Below are 16,953 nucleotides of genomic sequence, written 5' to 3'. Positions count from 1 at the left end.
GGCTCAGAACTTTCCCGAGCAAAACAAGCCGTCACGTTTTCCTGTTTTCAGCGCAGCTCGAGACCCGGAGAGTTTAAGGGTGGCGAGAGCAGGTGGCAGGGCTCCGCCCACCACCACTCTTCTCCTCCCTCTGCTTGCTGCTCCACTCCCTCGGTGAGGTCCCGCCTCTGAGGCGCGCGCGAAGAGTTGTCGCGCCGTGTGTTCTGGGAATTGTAGTCCTAACGCTGGGAGCCGCCTCGGGAGAGGCGACTTCGGCCTACACACCCCATGGTACCGCGCGGCGCTGGCCGCTCCCGGATGTGTGCCTGGCGCCGGAAGAGAAGACGGCCCCCCTCTCTCGGCCCGGCCATCTTGTGGGAAGAGCTGAAGCAGGCGCTCTTGGCTCGGCGCGGCCCGCTGCAATCCGTGGAGGAACGCGCCGCCGAGCCACCATCATGCCTGGGCACTTACAAGAAGGCTTCGGCTGCGTGGTCACCAACCGATTCGACCAGTTATTTGACGACGAATCGGACCCCTTCGAGGTGTTGAAGGCAGCAGAGAACAAGAAAAAAGAAGCCGGCGGGGGCGGCGTTGGGGGCCCTGGGGCCAAGAGCGCAGCTCAGGCCGCAGCCCAGACAAACTCCAACGCGGCGGGCAAACAGCTGCGTAAAGAGTCCCAGAAAGACCGCAAGAACCCGCTGCCCCCCAACGTCGGCGTGGTTGACAAGAAGGAGGAGACGCAGCCGCCCGTGGCGCTTAAGAAAGAAGGTAAAGCTGTGGTGGAAGGTGGGGGAGACCCGGGATGGAGGGAAGGAGCGAGGGGACTGGCGGCTACCACCGGCTTCTGGAGCTCCGAGGGTCCGCGGGAGACTTGGCCGCCGATTTCTTCGCGTTACCCCCGCCTGATGAAAGCCAGGTCCTGCGAAGGTGCTGGGAGCGTGGTAGCCACAAGTTCAAACCGCCACCTGCAAGGATCCTGGAGCCACCCCTTCCCGCCTCAGGTTCTGAGCGGAGGAGCGTGGTCGGGATCCTGGGAGGCTGTTGTCTTCCCGCCGGATTCCTTGGCGGGCGAGCGCATGGGCCGAGGTTCGGGGAAGGGAGCTCCTTTTCGGAGCGTTTGTTGTTAACGGGATGGCGGGGCTTCCGCGGCTTCTTCCTGCTCAGAGCTTTCTCTCAGCCCGCCGCTCTGAGGTGCGGTTGTGTTTTTTAGGCTCCTGCCCTGCCGTCTTGTCCCAGGGTGGCGTGGGGTACCCCCGAGAAAAGCTGGGGGTCGGAGTTTCCACCTACGCCCCCCCCTACGTTCGAGCCTATCGGATGTTGTGGAGCAAGGTGCCCTTTTAGGTGCTCCCTGTGCTTTATCGTTACCCCCTCGCCCGCACAACTATTGCAAACTTAATAACTTGCTGGAGTGCGTCAGGCTGTTGGGAGGGAGAGAAATTTGGCCACCCTGGATTGAGCAGAAGCGGGAATTCTGAATGAAGATTGGTGATGGCAGGAAATCCTGAAGCTCGTCCTCGGGTCACGATCTTTTTCTCCGGCCGGACCCCCCGCATGCAGTGTTACATGTGGCGTGGCGTGGCGTGGCCTGGCCTGGGCCTCGTGGTGCAAAGAGTGCCGAGGCTGTCACAGCGTTAGCTGCTGCAGAGCCCTTTGGAGTGCAGCTTTTTCTCACCATGTGCGTGAAGCATGGTCAGGATTTCATTGGCGGGTAGTAGTTGCTTCCAGGTCACTGTAAACTTCGCAGGATTGTCTTGAACTTGGTTTTTGCTCTCTCACTCGTTACTGGTTTGTCTTTTGTGATGGATGAAAAAGCAAAACAGTGGGGGATTAGAAAAAGTGTACACGATCCGTAGTAAGTAGGTGTAGGACTTAAGCTTTGAAGCTTGAAGGTTTCCTTTATGTGTTGAAAATTGAAATTTTGCCACGTGCTTCTGAAAGGAGTTCTCATTAGCTTTAATCGAATTTGATAACATTCAACTAATTTAAATTAAAAAAATCAAAACAATTGTGTTAGGTTTTGGTTTAGAATTTTTAGAAAATACAGAGAGAGCTTTGTGAGGCTTGGGGTGAAGAACCTAGGTGGTAAATAAAACAGTTGTATTAAAATTACAGGTTGGGGAGGGAAGCACGAGTTGGGGTATTAGAAAGCATGTATATACATCGTTTAGGCTAAATATTCATTCAGCTAAGTTTTATAGCAATCTGTAGCACAATGTAATAAATCTAATTTCTATGTTAAGGAACACTGGTTTGTGTATTTATTTAAACTGCTCAAGTTTACCTCCTTCATCACACTAATCCAAAGAAAGTACGTGAAAAAATGGAATCTGAAGTGTGTTCACCCCTTTTGAATTTTTGAAACATAAAGCATGGTTTAAACCCCTCATATGTTTTGATCAGAAAGCCCATTTTTGAAATAAGCTCTTAGCGGGAACCTAGTATTTTAAATTACAAAGTTAAAAATTTATTTCATAAATATATGACCAGGATTGAGTTCAACATTCAGTAGTCTTTCCTTGGGAAAACTTCCATTATTACCTATCAACATTTTCCTTAGGTCAGCATTTCAGAGCACACTTAACCTTAAATTGCATAAAACACAAGCCTATAAAAATATTGAATGAAAAAAAATCGTTTTGAGCCTTACCTCTTAGCAGTCAATTCTGGGCATTGGGGAAGGATAGACCTGTAAACAAAGTCCCTGCCTCTTGTCATGGGATTGATTGTTAACCTGATCATGTGTTCCTTGCCTTTGAATAGAGGTCCTGGCACGATCCTAGACTTGCCTTAGATGTGTGTTTGATGTTTATATTCTTTGAATTTTGTAGTTTGTCTTTTGGCCATTTGAGGAACTTGAGAATTGACACCATCTACTCATTTGTTTTTTTAATGTTAGAAGCCTGGAATCTAGTGAAAATCAAGAGACGCTTGCATTTTTAAATGTCAGTCATTGGGTGGATTTATTTGTAAGTGTTGTAGATTCTGTAAGCCTGATACTGGATATTGGGGTGGGGAAGCAAGCCATTGTTCATTTGGGTGTGTGGCTTGGATATTACAAGGACTGGTTCCATAGCTCCACCCTAATACACTACCTCTGATGAAATTTATTTAAAATGCCTTGGTGTAAGATCTAAGATTTCTGGTCTGTCCTGAGAGTATATGGAATGGACCTTAAAATTTCACTGAAGAGTTTGACATTTACCGTTTGACTTTGGCTACCAGCAGCTGAACAATTGGGGGCATCCTGGTGGTGTTAAACTTTCTTAGAAAGAACCAGAGTGAACCAACTTAATTTCTTGCGAAACCAATTCCTCAGGTGCTTTTTGACTTTGTCAGAAATTGTGGTTTGGGAATTAGAGCATACCTAAAATCTTAGTCATGAATTTAACCATCAATCTACTTATTATCTTTAAGGCTACCAGTAATGCATATTGGTTGCCTTTTTGGCCTCTGACACTAACAGGAAAAAAGTAATGAATGAAGGGGGAAATCAGTAAATGCTTCAGCCATCACTTAGTTTCACAAGTTTCTATTTCTGTGTCTTGCTTAAAAGGGGTCCTTTTGTGTATGTGGTTTTTAAAGATTCTTTGGAAACGAAGATACTTGAAAGGGCAAACCAAAAAATCTCCATAATAATAAATAAGTGGACTATTTCCTGTTGGTTGCATAACAGTATGTTTTAAAAGTTAGGTGTGGTATGTATGTATATGTATACATATATATGTATGTAGACTGCAACAGGAGAGGAAAATGGTACTTTTTTGCTGTTAAATAGCTATTTTCAACTATAGAGAAAATTTTTTAAACATTTTTTATTGAAGTATAGTTGATTTACAATGTGTCAATTTCTGCTGTACAGTGAAATGATTCATCGATTATACATATATACATTCTTTTTTCTAATATATTCTTTTCCGTTATGGTTTATCACAGGATATTGAATATATCAATAGTTCCCCGTGTTCTACAGTAAGACCTTGTTATCCATCAGAGATGTAATCTTAAATGCCATTTGTTTTCCTTTCAGTTTTGTAATTACATAGAATCATCAGTCTTTTTACTGTGTTCTTTTTTCCCCCTCCAGATTATATAAAATAAAATAATGTCTTCACGGGTTTTTTGGGGGGTCTTTACCTGGTGATTGTGTTGGTTTGCTTGGTTATTATTTATGAATGGCTAATGTTGTTATCTTTGGTATCTTTAAAACCAAAATGTATCATTTGCTTAAAATTTCTTTAAATTTAGAATTTTAAATTAAGAGACTGGCATCTTGAAAAGTGAGAGAAATAATGGCTACCCAAATGACTTCCAGGTCAGTTATAGAGAATGCTTTAGGGGAAAAAAGTGATTTGGCAAACTGAATGGAAGTTTGAAACAAGTTTATTTAAATAGGAATTTTTCTGAAGTACCTTGTTACACTTTAGAGATGCCCAGTGTTAGCCTTTTTCAGTGGGAAGTGCTAGTTAATGGACTTAAAGAGTAAATTTTTTTTTTCTTTTAACAGCCTAGGCCTAGTTTTTTGTGTTGCAAAAAATAATTTGCTTACGTGGTTTTTTTAAAATCATTTTAGGAATAAGACGCGTTGGAAGAAGACCTGATCAGCAACTTCAGGGTGAAGGGAAGATAATTGATAGGAGACCAGAAAGGCGACCACCTCGTGAAAGACGATTTGAAAAACCACTTGAAGAAAAGGGTGAAGGAGGAGAATTTTCAGTTGATAGGCAAGATTGTTTCTTAATCTCTTCATGTTTTGTCAATTATAGAGAGACATCTTAACACAGATAAATTGAGCATAATTGCCAGGAAGCAGTGTGGCTAGTTAATTTTATCAGTTTTTCTAGCGAAACGTCTAAGTGTGTGTGTTGTTGTTCTTAGGACATTTTCGTAACAGTTTTTAGTATTCAAACTTAGATTTCTTGTAATGAAACACTTCAGTTATGAAGGTTACGTGTGTTTATTTTAGTTTTTATGTATATTGGTGAATAGCAGTTTTACTAGATTATAATGTGAAATGAGTAACAAGGAAGAAGTATATGCATTAGTAGTAAAGTTTTAGAGAATGTCAAAGTAATTTTCTTACGTTGGGGAGTTTCCTAGTTTTGATTTCCTTTGGGATATGAGCCAGTAAATATGTTCCTGCATCTTTGAGCCTTTGAATTTCCCTTCTTCCTTTTACCAGAAACCTTAGAAGTATATAATATTTTTTTATTTGTTACAGACCGATTATTGACCGGCCTATCCGAGGCCGTGGTGGTCTTGGAAGAGGTCGAGGAGGTCGTGGACGAGGAATGGGCCGGGGAGATGGCTTTGACTCTCGTGGCAAACGTGAATTTGATAGGCATAGTGGAAGTGATAGATCGTAAGTCTTATATTGGTTTTTATTATACTTTTATATTTGAAGCTACTTCTTTAATAAAACAAAATTTGAATTTCTAGAACTAAAGAGTATTATGTTAACTCAGTTTTGTTAGTTCTTTTTCACATTACAGTGGCCTGAAGCATGAGGACAAGCGTGGAGGTAGCGGATCTCACAACTGGGGAACTGTCAAAGATGAATTAACGTTGGTATTCTGGTTTTTTTAAATAAATACTTCTAATAAAATTGATCTTATACCTTACTAGAGGTCTGCCCGTTAAATTTTTACTTGTCCCTGGGACAAGGATGGATGCTCTTATCTCAGAGCTACTTCCTTACAAGATAATGAATGCTTTTTTGGGTATGTTTGGATTATAATGTATCAAATGACCAGTTTTTCTACGTTTCAAAAATATATATTAATTTTTCTTTTAATATGGATATATAGCTTTTATTGAAATCCTATTTTGAGGTTATTTGGGTATTATGTTATTGTATGTTTCTTATTTAATAGTTCTTATTCTAGCTATTGACCCCTTTGGTGATGACAAAAATTTGAAAAGCCAGTAAGGCTTTATTTTAGAACTAACTGCTGTCATACTACTTTTTGAGTAATGTACTTGAGCTATAACTTGGATCAGTATACATTTTTAAATTATTTTCTCTTAGTGGTCTACTGGGGAGTAAATTTAGTAGGAAAAGACTTTGGGAATGTGAGAATTTTAAAATATTTCTGTGAAGACTTTCAGCTACATGTACATGGACCTAGATGCCTTTTTTTTCTTTCTTTCCTTAGAGAGTCCCCCAAATACATTCAGAAACCAATATCTTATAATTGCAGTGACTTGGAGCAATCAAATGTGACTGAGGAAACACCTGAAGGTGAAGAACATCCAGTTGCGGACACTGAAAATAAGTAAGTGATTTGTGTGTACGGTAGCGGTAATGCTCGAGCATTGAAATGTTTGGAGTTTAAAAAGAAAACAACCTGTAGGCTTAATGCTATTATCTATTTGCTTTTTAAAAGGAGAGACTTTATTGTACTCCATTCCCTCAAATAGTGTTTAGAGGAGTGGTTTACAAATGTATATGTTGGGCTCTAATGGTTTGACAAATAGCAGTGGTTATTTCTATTTGAAGTTACCATTGTTATCTTAAAAAGATAGGGAAGATATGTATTTTAGTAAATCCTGTTAACCCTAAGCACAAAAATAGCCGTTTTAACCTGAGAAATATTTGGAACTCATAGTTCAAAGTACTTTGGACTCTATGTAACTATACAAATTTTATTCTAATACAGTTTAAAATGAGAAAACATGACCATTTTAAAATTAGTTTCTCCATCTCCTTGAAGTTTTTTTTTCCATCAACATAGAATTTGGAACATAGCATTAATGGCTTGTTTTAAAATGTGTGAGGAGAGCAACACCAGAATATGTTGTCAGTTCACTAGAAGATGGTTTTGAAATTGTTTGTTCAAGGGTGGGCGAGAGTTTTAAAGACTCACGTTATGCTAGTAGAAATAATTTAATGCCTTCCTCTGGTTTCCATCAATACAAGCAGAAGTTATATGCCAGGCATTTCTTTCGGTATGTGGTTTAAAGTCTTGCATTACAGATTATTTAGGTCAGTAATTCTTAATCAGGGCATATTCAAATCATTTAGGGAGGCAATGCTTTTCTAAACTTTTCTTTTTCTCCAGAAGGAGTTGTTCTTACAGTGAACCACTATTAATGATTGGAAAATCATATTTTGTGGATTTGTTTGAATAAGGAATAATAATTTACTATTGGAGAGAGTAGATAAAAATACATGGTGTTAAGTGATGTGTAGAACTTGGTAATATAAATTAATTTATATGAAACTATGGAGTCTTAATTTTGTGTGGTAAACAATGAAATTGTGATAGGTGAGACAGATGAACCTTACGTAACATTAAGTACTTTACAAAACTCAACATAAATGTTGTTCCCTTAATGAAGAGTTCATGTTTAACTCACTTTAAGATTAAGAGTAATCTGGGGGGCTTCCCTGGTGGCGCAGTGGTTGAGAGTCCGCCTGCCGATGCAGGGGACACGGGTTCATGCCCCGGTCCAGGAGGATACCACATGCCGCGGAGCAGCTGGGCCCGTGAGCCATGGCTGCTGAGCCTGTGTGTCCGGAGCCTGTGCTCCGCAACGGGAGAGGCCACAACAGTGAGAGGCCCACGAACCACCCACCCCCTGCAAAAAAAAGAGTAATCTGACAAGATTATAACTGTTTACCAGAAGGAAAGGATGTTATTGATAGGGTATTGGCAGCAAATCCTTAGCTCAGTTCCCAGGACTAAAAAGGGGGTATTGGGTCAAAAGACCATGATGATGACATTAGAACAGTCTTACTCCAGAATAGGGGAGAATCTGAACATAGTATTATGTCTTGCATATGCAGGTGTAAATTTAAGAAACAGCTTTGGCTGAATTTGATTAGCTTCCTTATGTATAGTTCTAGAGCTTCTGTTTTGTCTCATTTGATCCTTACAATCCTACCCTTGACGGTAGGTGTCATGGTTTCATGACATGATAAAGGTATGCTGAGTTCTTTTCTTGGCTGTGGTACAACTTAGGCGTAGCCTAGGACCTTTTTTCAGTCTTTAGTTTTCTGATATGTTAACTGACAAGGTTGGACTTTACAGTCTAGATCTCATCAATTCAGTGTAAGCTTGGTCTGGGAAGTTTTAAGATGGGATTTGTCAAACAGTAAAGAGTAGTAGCACAGACAGGAGATATTTGAGCAAGGCTAACTGAATCACCTGCTATCTTTGGAAAGCAGTGCTCCCAAAATAGCAAACAACTTGTTTGGTGACAATTGGAAATTGAGATTAAATAGTGGATTCCTAGGCCCATGCTTTGTTTCTGTAAAAAGGGAAAGGGATAATATGTAATAGTTATAGCCTGAGAATTATATTTAGAAATAACTAATTTGGTGTTAAGCATTGAAACCAGTATTTTGTAGAAACTTCCATTACTAGTGAAACTGTAGTCTCCTTTTCATATACCGATTCGTTTGAAAGTTGGAGTATATAACATTAAGATCTGTAGAAATTAAAGATTTGCCTTAAGTGTTAAAGGATAGGGGAACAGTTCTTTTATATTCTAGAATATGAAACTTGGTTGCTTATGGATGTCCTAGATGATTACCTTCATATATGTTATAAATTTTGTATTGTGAAAAATTATGGAAATTTAAAAATGTGTTTTAGGAGAAGTTAGGTTAATGATTTTAATCACATAGTGTAAGTTTTAAAAACAGTAGTATGGTTTTAAAAAATGTGTTCTAGGTTTGATATAGCCAATTCAAGATTGTGTTACTGATAGATGATCATTTAAGAGTTTATGAAGATGAATTGTATGTTCCTTAGTTATCCACGCTTTCAATAATTCAAACATTGGATTCCTGGTCTCTGCCAAGTCACATGTTAGCCACTGGGTTACAAAGAAAACTGATTCTCCTGTCCTTGGGTAATCTAGAAGATTACCAACCAGCCAAGGTTAACTTCCTTACTTATAATTGTAAGTTATATGATTTTATAAGCCCCCTTACCGCATGTAAAACTTAAAACATTTTCACACAGGGAGAATGAAGTTGAAGAAGTAAAGGAAGAAGGCCCAAAAGAAATGACTTTGGATGAATGGAAGGCTATTCAAAATAAGGACCGGGCAAAAGTAGAATTTAATATCCGAAAACCAAATGAAGGTGCTGATGGGCAGTGGAAGAAGGGATTTGTTCTTCATAAGTCAAAGAGTGAAGAGGTAAAATGAAGTTTTGTGGTGTTTGAAAATGTTCAGATGGCTTGAATTGCATTTAACAATTTTTATGTTAAAATTTCACATGGGTAATCTGTTTATAAAAAGTTTTACATAGGATTATTTGAGGCAGATAAATTGCCCCAAGAGGAAAATAAACTGCATTATCATATAGTCTAAGAAATTATTCTTTCAAATTTGTGTAATATTTTAAAAAATCTTAACTGGGAGTCATTAAGACTTGTATTAGGTTAGGTGGCTTGCATTTTTATGTGGGAAACTGTCTGCGTATGCCATATATAATATCCAGGAATCTTTAGTAAATGGTATTATCCTTCTTTACTGAGGAGTGATGTCTTGTAAAGACCAGAGAATTAATTTATGAGTTTCCTTTCCTTAGGAAACAAGGAAACTAATGAAAATATTTGAGAAAAACGTGTGTGGCTTTTGATTTGGTAGCTTCTATTTAAGCCTTGGGGCACATTCTTAGAGGAAAATCTCACTGCTGTATCCTTTTAGGGTTTGTGTAAGTATGAGATTTTAGTCACAAAGTTAAATTGAAATGTTATGAAGGCAACCTGTAATAAAAAGATTCAATAAAATCCACATTTTAATTTTCTAAACAAAAAAATAGCTGTGAAATAAACTTGGAAATACTTTTAAATAAAATAGAGGTTTGGAGATGATTTTTTTTTTTAAACTTTTTTTGTTGCTGTTTGTTTTTGGTTTTTTTTTTGCGGTACGCGGGCCTCTCACTGTTGTGGCCTCTCCCCTTGCGGAGCACAGGCTCCGGACGTGCAGGCCCAGCGGCCATGGCTCACAGGCCCAGCCGCTCCGCGGCATGTGGGATCTTCCTGGACCGGGGCACGAACCCGTGTCCCCTGCATCGGCAGGCGGACTCTCAACCACCGCGCCACCAGGGAAGCCCTGGAGATGATTTTTTAAACATTGACTTCATGAAGGTAGTATAAATGAGGATATTGTCAATTCCTGTAGGGAAAAAAAAACATCTTCCTTCATTAGAATGCTTTTGGTTATTTTTTTGTAGTTCTTGCAGACAAAGTTGTTTTGTGTATCTGTGTAAAACAAAGAGAATTCTTTATTTAAAGAACCATGGAAGTTCACTTCGGGGAGATTGTTCATTTGAACTAATTATTAAACTGTTCAGGTTAATGTGAAAGAGGTATACTTTGGCACCTTGGAGATAATTATTCATGACCATTTTGGGGTCCCGATGGAACTTTTCTCCAGAATAGGACATAGATATAAAATGTTTTGATATATTGTATCAGTATCATTAATACCCTGAAGCCTCTTCATGCATTTTTTAGACATCAGGTTAGGTGTCCCAGCTTTAAGTATTATTTTACATTGAGCTTTTAAGAAATAACTATTACACAAGGTGATGTATATAATTAGAAATTTTAGAAAATTATAAAATGTGAAATTGGTGGTGAGTAATCTTGAAATCAGGACATTTTCATTATCAAGCCACTTTTGTATGTTTGGACCCTTATAGTTATGCTGCCTTTGTGGTGTATGTACATGAAATCCAGCCTTACGGGCATATATGGCCTTATCATTTGAATACAGATTGATCCCAACTTAGAACTTTTTGGTTTTTTGATTTTAAAATGGTGTGAGAACAATGCACATATAGTAGAAACCATAGTTCAAATTTTGAATTTAGATCTCCCAGGCTGAATATGCAGTGCTCGCTACTCTTTTGTGATGCTGGGCAGCGGCAGCGAGCTGCAGTTCCCAGTCAGCCTCCTGATTATGAGGGTAAACAACTGATACACTTAAAACCATTCTGTTTTTCACTTTCAATACTGCATTTAATAAATTATGTGAGATATTTAACAGTTTATTATAAAATAGGCTTTGTGGTTTTGTGTTAGATGATTTTGCTCAACTATAGGCTAATGTAAATGTCCTGAGCACATTTAAGGTAGGCTAGGCCAAACTGTGATGTTTGGTCAGTTAGGTGTATTAAATGTATTTTGGATTTAAAGATATTCAGGTTTTATCAGGATGCAACACCATTGTAATTTGAGGAAGATCGGTATGATAGGTCTTCAAGTTTGTTGTATACAGTGCTTTAAGTACTCTTTCTCTTTTATCTTCATCTTCACAACAAATATGAAGTAGTTAGGGAAAGAAAGAAACTTTGAGAAATGGAGAACTGAATTATTGACAGCTGAGACCAGAGCTCTTATTTCCTCATTGTCATACAGTGCTCTAGAAAAAAAACTTTGTAAAAAATTTATCCTACTAGTTAACTTGAAGGTTGGGGATGTAACCTGAACATCCAGACTTCCTCTTTATTATAGTAAAACCTTCAAGATGTTTTCAGTAGTATATCAACTTAAGTTTTTTTGCTTCTGTGCTCTGGAAACCTATAAATGCTTTTAATTGATAAATTGATATCATTGCAATAGCTAACGTTTAAAATCAGAGACTTAGTATATATCATTGACTTTAATTTGCTAGTGATTTTTGTGGGTTTGCATCTGTGTTTTATGCTCCTTTATAATATTTTAAAAAGAATCTTCTGTTGCCTTTAAAGTTAACCTAAAGGGATGACATTTAATTTGGGTATTCGATGATTAAAGGAATGAAAATCTGTGTAAAAATACAAAATTTATTTGTACTTAAAAGGTAATTATTAACAGTTGTAATATTACAAGCTATTTAGAAAGAGTGAAATATCTCTTCAGAAAAGAGGATTATATGTGTATTTAGAAAAATCAAAACATACTTTAAATTAGTATGAGAAGTTTCTAACTAGAAGATTAAAACCCATTCACCGCAAGCATACAAAAGAGATCAGACATTAAGCAGTGTAAAATTCTCTGGCCTTTTTTTTGCAGAGTCCATTATGTAGCTTAGGATCCTGGGTTTCCCAAATACGATGACTTCATTTTTAAGAAGGTTCCTGTGGTAAATTTAAGGCATGGTTTTATTTGGGCACAGCTTTTCAAGGTTCCTTTCTTATGTAAAGTTGTGTTTCACTTGAATTTGTAGTTCTCCAATTTATATGGAAGAACACATAGTTAAATATGAACAGAAAAGCATTTTGAGAAGTTTATATATAATTTCTTTCCCAGGTCATAGTTGGAAGAGTATAGAGCAAAAGTTCTCTTTAAAATTTAAATATTCAATAATGTCTCTAATAGAAATATATACCATCTATCCAAGTCTCCCTCAGAGGTTCACATTGGAATGCTAATCTGAAGGGCATATTTTAAATGTACTTATTCATACTTCACTGCTAAAGATGATGATTCAGTAGGTGTGAGATGGGGCCCAGCCACTTGAATAGTTGTGATTATATCTCTAATCAAGACTTGCTAATATCATCTATAATTTAAAGTTAAGGGAACATGAAATAGAGAAAAGTGAAAGGAATTATTCCTCCTAGATTACTGTAGCTGATCCCAAAGCTTACTTATTACCTGTAGAGGTGTTTCTATATTTTTTCACACAAAGAGCAGGTTGGATTTTTGGTCTTTTTAGGAGAAAACTCATTTAGAAGTGTGCAACATTACTTTCCTATTAATCATCCAGTGGCCTTCACTTAAATTTTTAGGCTCATGCTGAAGACTCGGTTATGGATCACCATTTCCGGAAGCCAGCAAATGATATAACGTCTCAGCTGGAGATCAATTTTGGAGACCTTGGCCGCCCAGGACGTGGTGGCAGGGGAGGACGAGGTGGCCGTGGGCGTGGTGGACGTCCAAACCGTGGCATCAGGACTGACAAGGTAGTTTTAAGGCTTCTTTTACCCTTTTAAGTAATTCGAGGACCTCTTTCCATATATCACTGCCCTAGGTCCTTTTGGGGACATAAGTCGAAGAAGAAAAAGGTTGACATGCATGCCTTTAAGAAATTGCATTTTAGGTTATATTTTTTGTTTTTAAAGCCACTTACGTGACTGAATAGTGCTGCCAGTAGTTAAGTTTACCACCCTTCATCGAGTACTTATCTGGTGCCAGTTATGGTACTGTGCTAAAACAAAAACAAACAAAAACCCCACCATTTTACAGAAGATGAAATTCAGGTGAAGGGAACCAAGGTAATTCTTGGCCTTTGGTAAGGTCTGCCTGAAATGCCAAATACTTACTTTGCCTTGACAAATCTTCACTGCTTTTTAGGGCTCAGCTTAATAAAACCTTTGTTTCCTTTGTATAATTTTGTGGCATTGACTAATTGTTTTTTGTTCAAGAGAGCTGTTCTGTAAGTTGGGATTCATTTGTGTCCTATTTTCTGTAATCTCCATTGCCTTGTACTAAGTGTGACAAAAAACAAATTCTTCTGAAATACGTTGATAGAAGCCCTAGTAATTGGTAGATTTGAAATGATCTGTTGGATGCCAAAGTCCATGGTTTTAATGACTAGATGTTACTAAAATATTAGAGATAACTTGGGTTAGTTTATTGTCTCTTATGGTCTACCTAGGAAACAACCATAATGTCCTCCTGAATTCTCAACGCCTGATACGCAAATTGGGGGACCCATCTGCTTGATTGAGTCTGCCAATGTTTGATTATAGTGGTAACTTAATATCCTAGATTTTATGGTCACCCATAACAATAGTGATTTTTTATTTCTTTCTGTGACATGGGTTCTTTTTAAAGGCATTGTATATGGATCTTTTCAATACTTTTTTGTATTGTAAAAATTTGTATTTTGACTGTAAATAGCCATGAATGTGCTGCTTCAATAATTGTAATTGGTTTCTTAGCCTGCTGTCACATTGCTGCCATTCTTATTTAGCAAGTGGGGAAAATAAAAGGATACTGAACAACTGAGTAAGAATCCACATACCTACCTTGTGTGAATCTGCTTGTGTGATTTATTAGAAAAATAACCCATGCTGTTACTAGGGAATTTTCTGAGATCTTGATAGAAATTTAGGACAAGGCTTATTGCAAATATTTGTAGTCCTATTCTTTTTTTTTTTTAATTGGAGTATAGTTGGTTTACAATGTTGTGTTAGTTTCTGGTGTACAGCAAAGTGAATCAGTTATACATATATCCACTCATTTTTAGATTCTTTTCCCATATAGGTCATTACAGAGTATTGAGTAGAGTTTTCTGTGCTATATAGGTCCTTATTAGGTATCTGTTTTATATATAGTAGTGTATATATGCCAATCCCAATCTCTCCCCAACTGTAGTCCTATTCTGATCCATAATTTTGCCTTTCAAAAGTAAAAGCTTTGACATATTTTACTTATTGTAATAAGACTAAGTTTTTTTCAGAATTCTGTGTCTAAATGTAGACACTGGAAATACATTAATAAGATTTGAAAATCTTTAATTTTGCTTCTGTTTCTTTTTCAGTCAAGTGCTTCTGCTCCTGATGTGGATGACCCAGAGGCATTCCCAGCTCTGGCTTAACTGGATGCCATAAGACAACCCTGGTTCCTTGTGGACCCTCCTCTTTGAGGCTTGCATGCTTAAGGATCCCAAACGACTAAGAAATTAAAAAAAAAAAAAAAAAAAAAAAAAAGACTGTCATTCATACCATTCACACCTAAAGACTGAATTTTATCTGTTTTGAAAATGAACTTCTCCTGCTACACAGAAGTAACAATATGGTAGTCAGTTTTGTATTTAGGAAATGTATTGGTAGCGGGGATGTTTTCATAATTTTCAGAGATTATGCATTCTTCATGAATACTTTTGTATTGCTGCTTGCAAATATGCATTTCCAAACTTGAAATATAGGTGTGAACAGTGTATACCAGTTTAAAGCTTTCACTTCATTTGTGTTTTTTAATTAAGGATTTAGATGTTCCCCTTATTACAAACTGGTTTTAAATATTGGACATAATAGCAGTTTTAATACCTGCTTTGCATTTTCACACATGGTCAACTGAGACATGTAAACTTTGATTGTCAAATTTTATGCTGTGTGGAATACTAACTACTTTATGTATTTTAACTTAGTTTTAATATTTTTATTTCTGGGGATAAGGTCTTTTTTCACTTCTCATGATAGCTGTTATATATGCTAGATCTTTATATACAGAAATATCCGTACTTGAACAAATTCAAAGCACATTGGTTTATTAACCCTTGCTCCTGCATGGTTCATTAGGTTCAATTTATAATTGATTCACAATTTTAATTACATTTACTTTTAAAATATGTCACTTTCCTGTTTTAAAAACCAATCTAGACACCTTACTGGTGAAAGTTGTTTAAGCTACTTATTGTTGATAGACACATACTGTCAAGTGAAGTAGTTTTATGGGTGTTGGGTTTTTCCTCCTCCAGTAGGGTGGGTGGAACAAGTTAATTTGGCTAATGCGTAATATTTAAACTGCTCTGTAAAGTAAGTGGCCGCTCAGTATGATTTGTATGTGTGAAAGGTCCCAAATCAAAATTGTACATCCATAATCAACCCTTCAACCCTTGTTCTAAAGAAACCAAAGGGCACTGGTTAGTATGGTAAGTGGTGGGGGGGTATGTTAATTTTTGGAATTTGGAAAGCAGACAGCTTTACTTTATAAGGTTGGAACAGCAGCACCATCCATGAAATACATACCAAAAATTTTACTGTTTCTGAATTTCCTATATTGCTATTCATTTTGGTCTTAAGTTGATAGATTCCACAGAAAGTGATAAGTATCTTTTACCTCTTCCTCCGTTAGAAAATTAGGTTAATAATGGATTTCTTGATCGAGAGCATCACCACTGACTAAAACATACATGGAGAGAATAATCAAACAGGCTTTCTAGGACCTTTTTTTTTTTTAAGTCTTCTGCAACATTTATTGATAAACAGGAAAGGGGTTTTATTTACAGTTTTGAATATCTTTTTGTCACTATTAGTAATTTTCTATCTATGGTAATGTCCAGTTTTTAAAATACTTTATGATTTAAGACTTTAAATCATAAAATGTCTGTTTAGCTGATTAGTTCTCCCCTATACTTCTAAATGAGAAATTGTACAGTACAAGTGTTGTTCATTGGGATTAGATTGATTAACCTAGTTACCTACTAGTTTGACATCTTAGGAAGGAGGTAATTGTTTTTTTTTAATGATGGATAAACTTGTGCTGGTGTTTTGGATCTTATGATGCTGAGCATGTTCTGCACTGGTGCTAATGTTTAACATAATTTTATATTTACAAACATACCTGCTACCCAGAGGCAAGTATTAATTTAGTCCATATGGACTTTTACCCCTCTTGAGATTGCAACATACACACTCCTAAACACACTCATACATAAGTGTGTTTAGACTTAGAAGTATCTTAACACATTTCTGGACATGAATGTGTTATAAACCTCCTGATTTCTAGCAACATATAAAAAAACTGCTATTAAAAACCCATCACAAGTTCTATTCATTGTCAGCCATTGCTGGCATTCTGTCACTAGAGAATACACAGCAATATCTGGTATGTTGCAAGCTTTCAAGATAGCTTGGAATTTAAAAGTTGGTCCATTAGTTGTATCTGATGGATGTAAATTTGCCTCCTAGTTCACTTTGTGTCAAGAGCTAAAACTGTGAACCTAACTTTCTCTTATTGGTGGGTAATAACTGAAAATAAAGATTTTATTTTCATGCTCACTTCTTAAAAGTCATAAAAACAATCAAATAGGAGCCCATTTATCGTCATGTGTTTTCTGACTATGTGTGCACCCCCAAGGGTAATGCTCATATTTCTTTTTTCCTCCTTAAACTTAGGTTTTGTTTATGTGGGGTGTTTATTAAACTAGGCTGTCAACATTTGGGAGGGATACCTATTTTAATTATTATAATAAGAAAGTTCTTATAAAATGAATTTCAAGGACTGACAAGACAATTGGCAT

General features: G+C 37.3%; 1 protein-coding gene across 4 annotated transcripts; it reads left to right on the top strand.

The window, feature by feature from the left end:
• The first annotated feature begins 305 nt into the window (after positions 1–305).
• Positions 306–16,711, top strand: SERBP1 (SERPINE1 mRNA binding protein 1). 4 transcript variants are annotated; one of them, XM_032631882.1, is made up of 8 exons: positions 306–747; positions 4,550–4,700; positions 5,198–5,338; positions 5,469–5,540; positions 6,177–6,251; positions 8,949–9,126; positions 12,713–12,886; positions 14,470–16,711. In XM_032631882.1, the coding sequence occupies exons 1-8, from the start codon at positions 435–437 to the stop codon at positions 14,524–14,526; spliced, it is 1,161 nt and encodes a 386-aa protein (XP_032487773.1). In that variant the 5' UTR covers positions 306–434; the 3' UTR covers positions 14,527–16,711. The 4 variants fall into 4 exon arrangements, with proteins under 4 accessions (XP_032487773.1, XP_032487763.1, XP_032487755.1 ...); XM_032631872.1 differs by having other exon boundaries at positions 323–747; positions 5,451–5,540; XM_032631864.1 differs by having other exon boundaries at positions 326–747; positions 6,132–6,251.
• The last annotated feature ends 242 nt before the right edge of the window (positions 16,712–16,953 follow it).

Source organism: Phocoena sinus, chromosome 1 (assembly GCF_008692025.1).
Source record: "Phocoena sinus isolate mPhoSin1 chromosome 1, mPhoSin1.pri, whole genome shotgun sequence".
Classification (NCBI taxonomy): domain Eukaryota; kingdom Metazoa; phylum Chordata; class Mammalia; order Artiodactyla; family Phocoenidae; genus Phocoena; species Phocoena sinus.
This window is presented reverse-complemented; position numbering and strand designations above follow the sequence as displayed.

Excerpts from the sequence above, each read along its gene's own strand:
- SERBP1 (XM_032631853.1), top strand. The coding sequence starts at position 435 with ATGCCTGGGCACTTACAAGAAGGCTTCGGCTGCGTGGTCACCAACCGA. Across the intron at positions 748-4,549 it reads CGTGGCGCTTAAGAAAGAAG|GAATAAGACGCGTTGGAAGA; the intron begins GTAAAGCTGTGG and ends AAATCATTTTAG. Across the intron at positions 12,887-14,469 it reads GTGGCATCAGGACTGACAAG|TCAAGTGCTTCTGCTCCTGA; the intron begins GTAGTTTTAAGG and ends TTTCTTTTTCAG.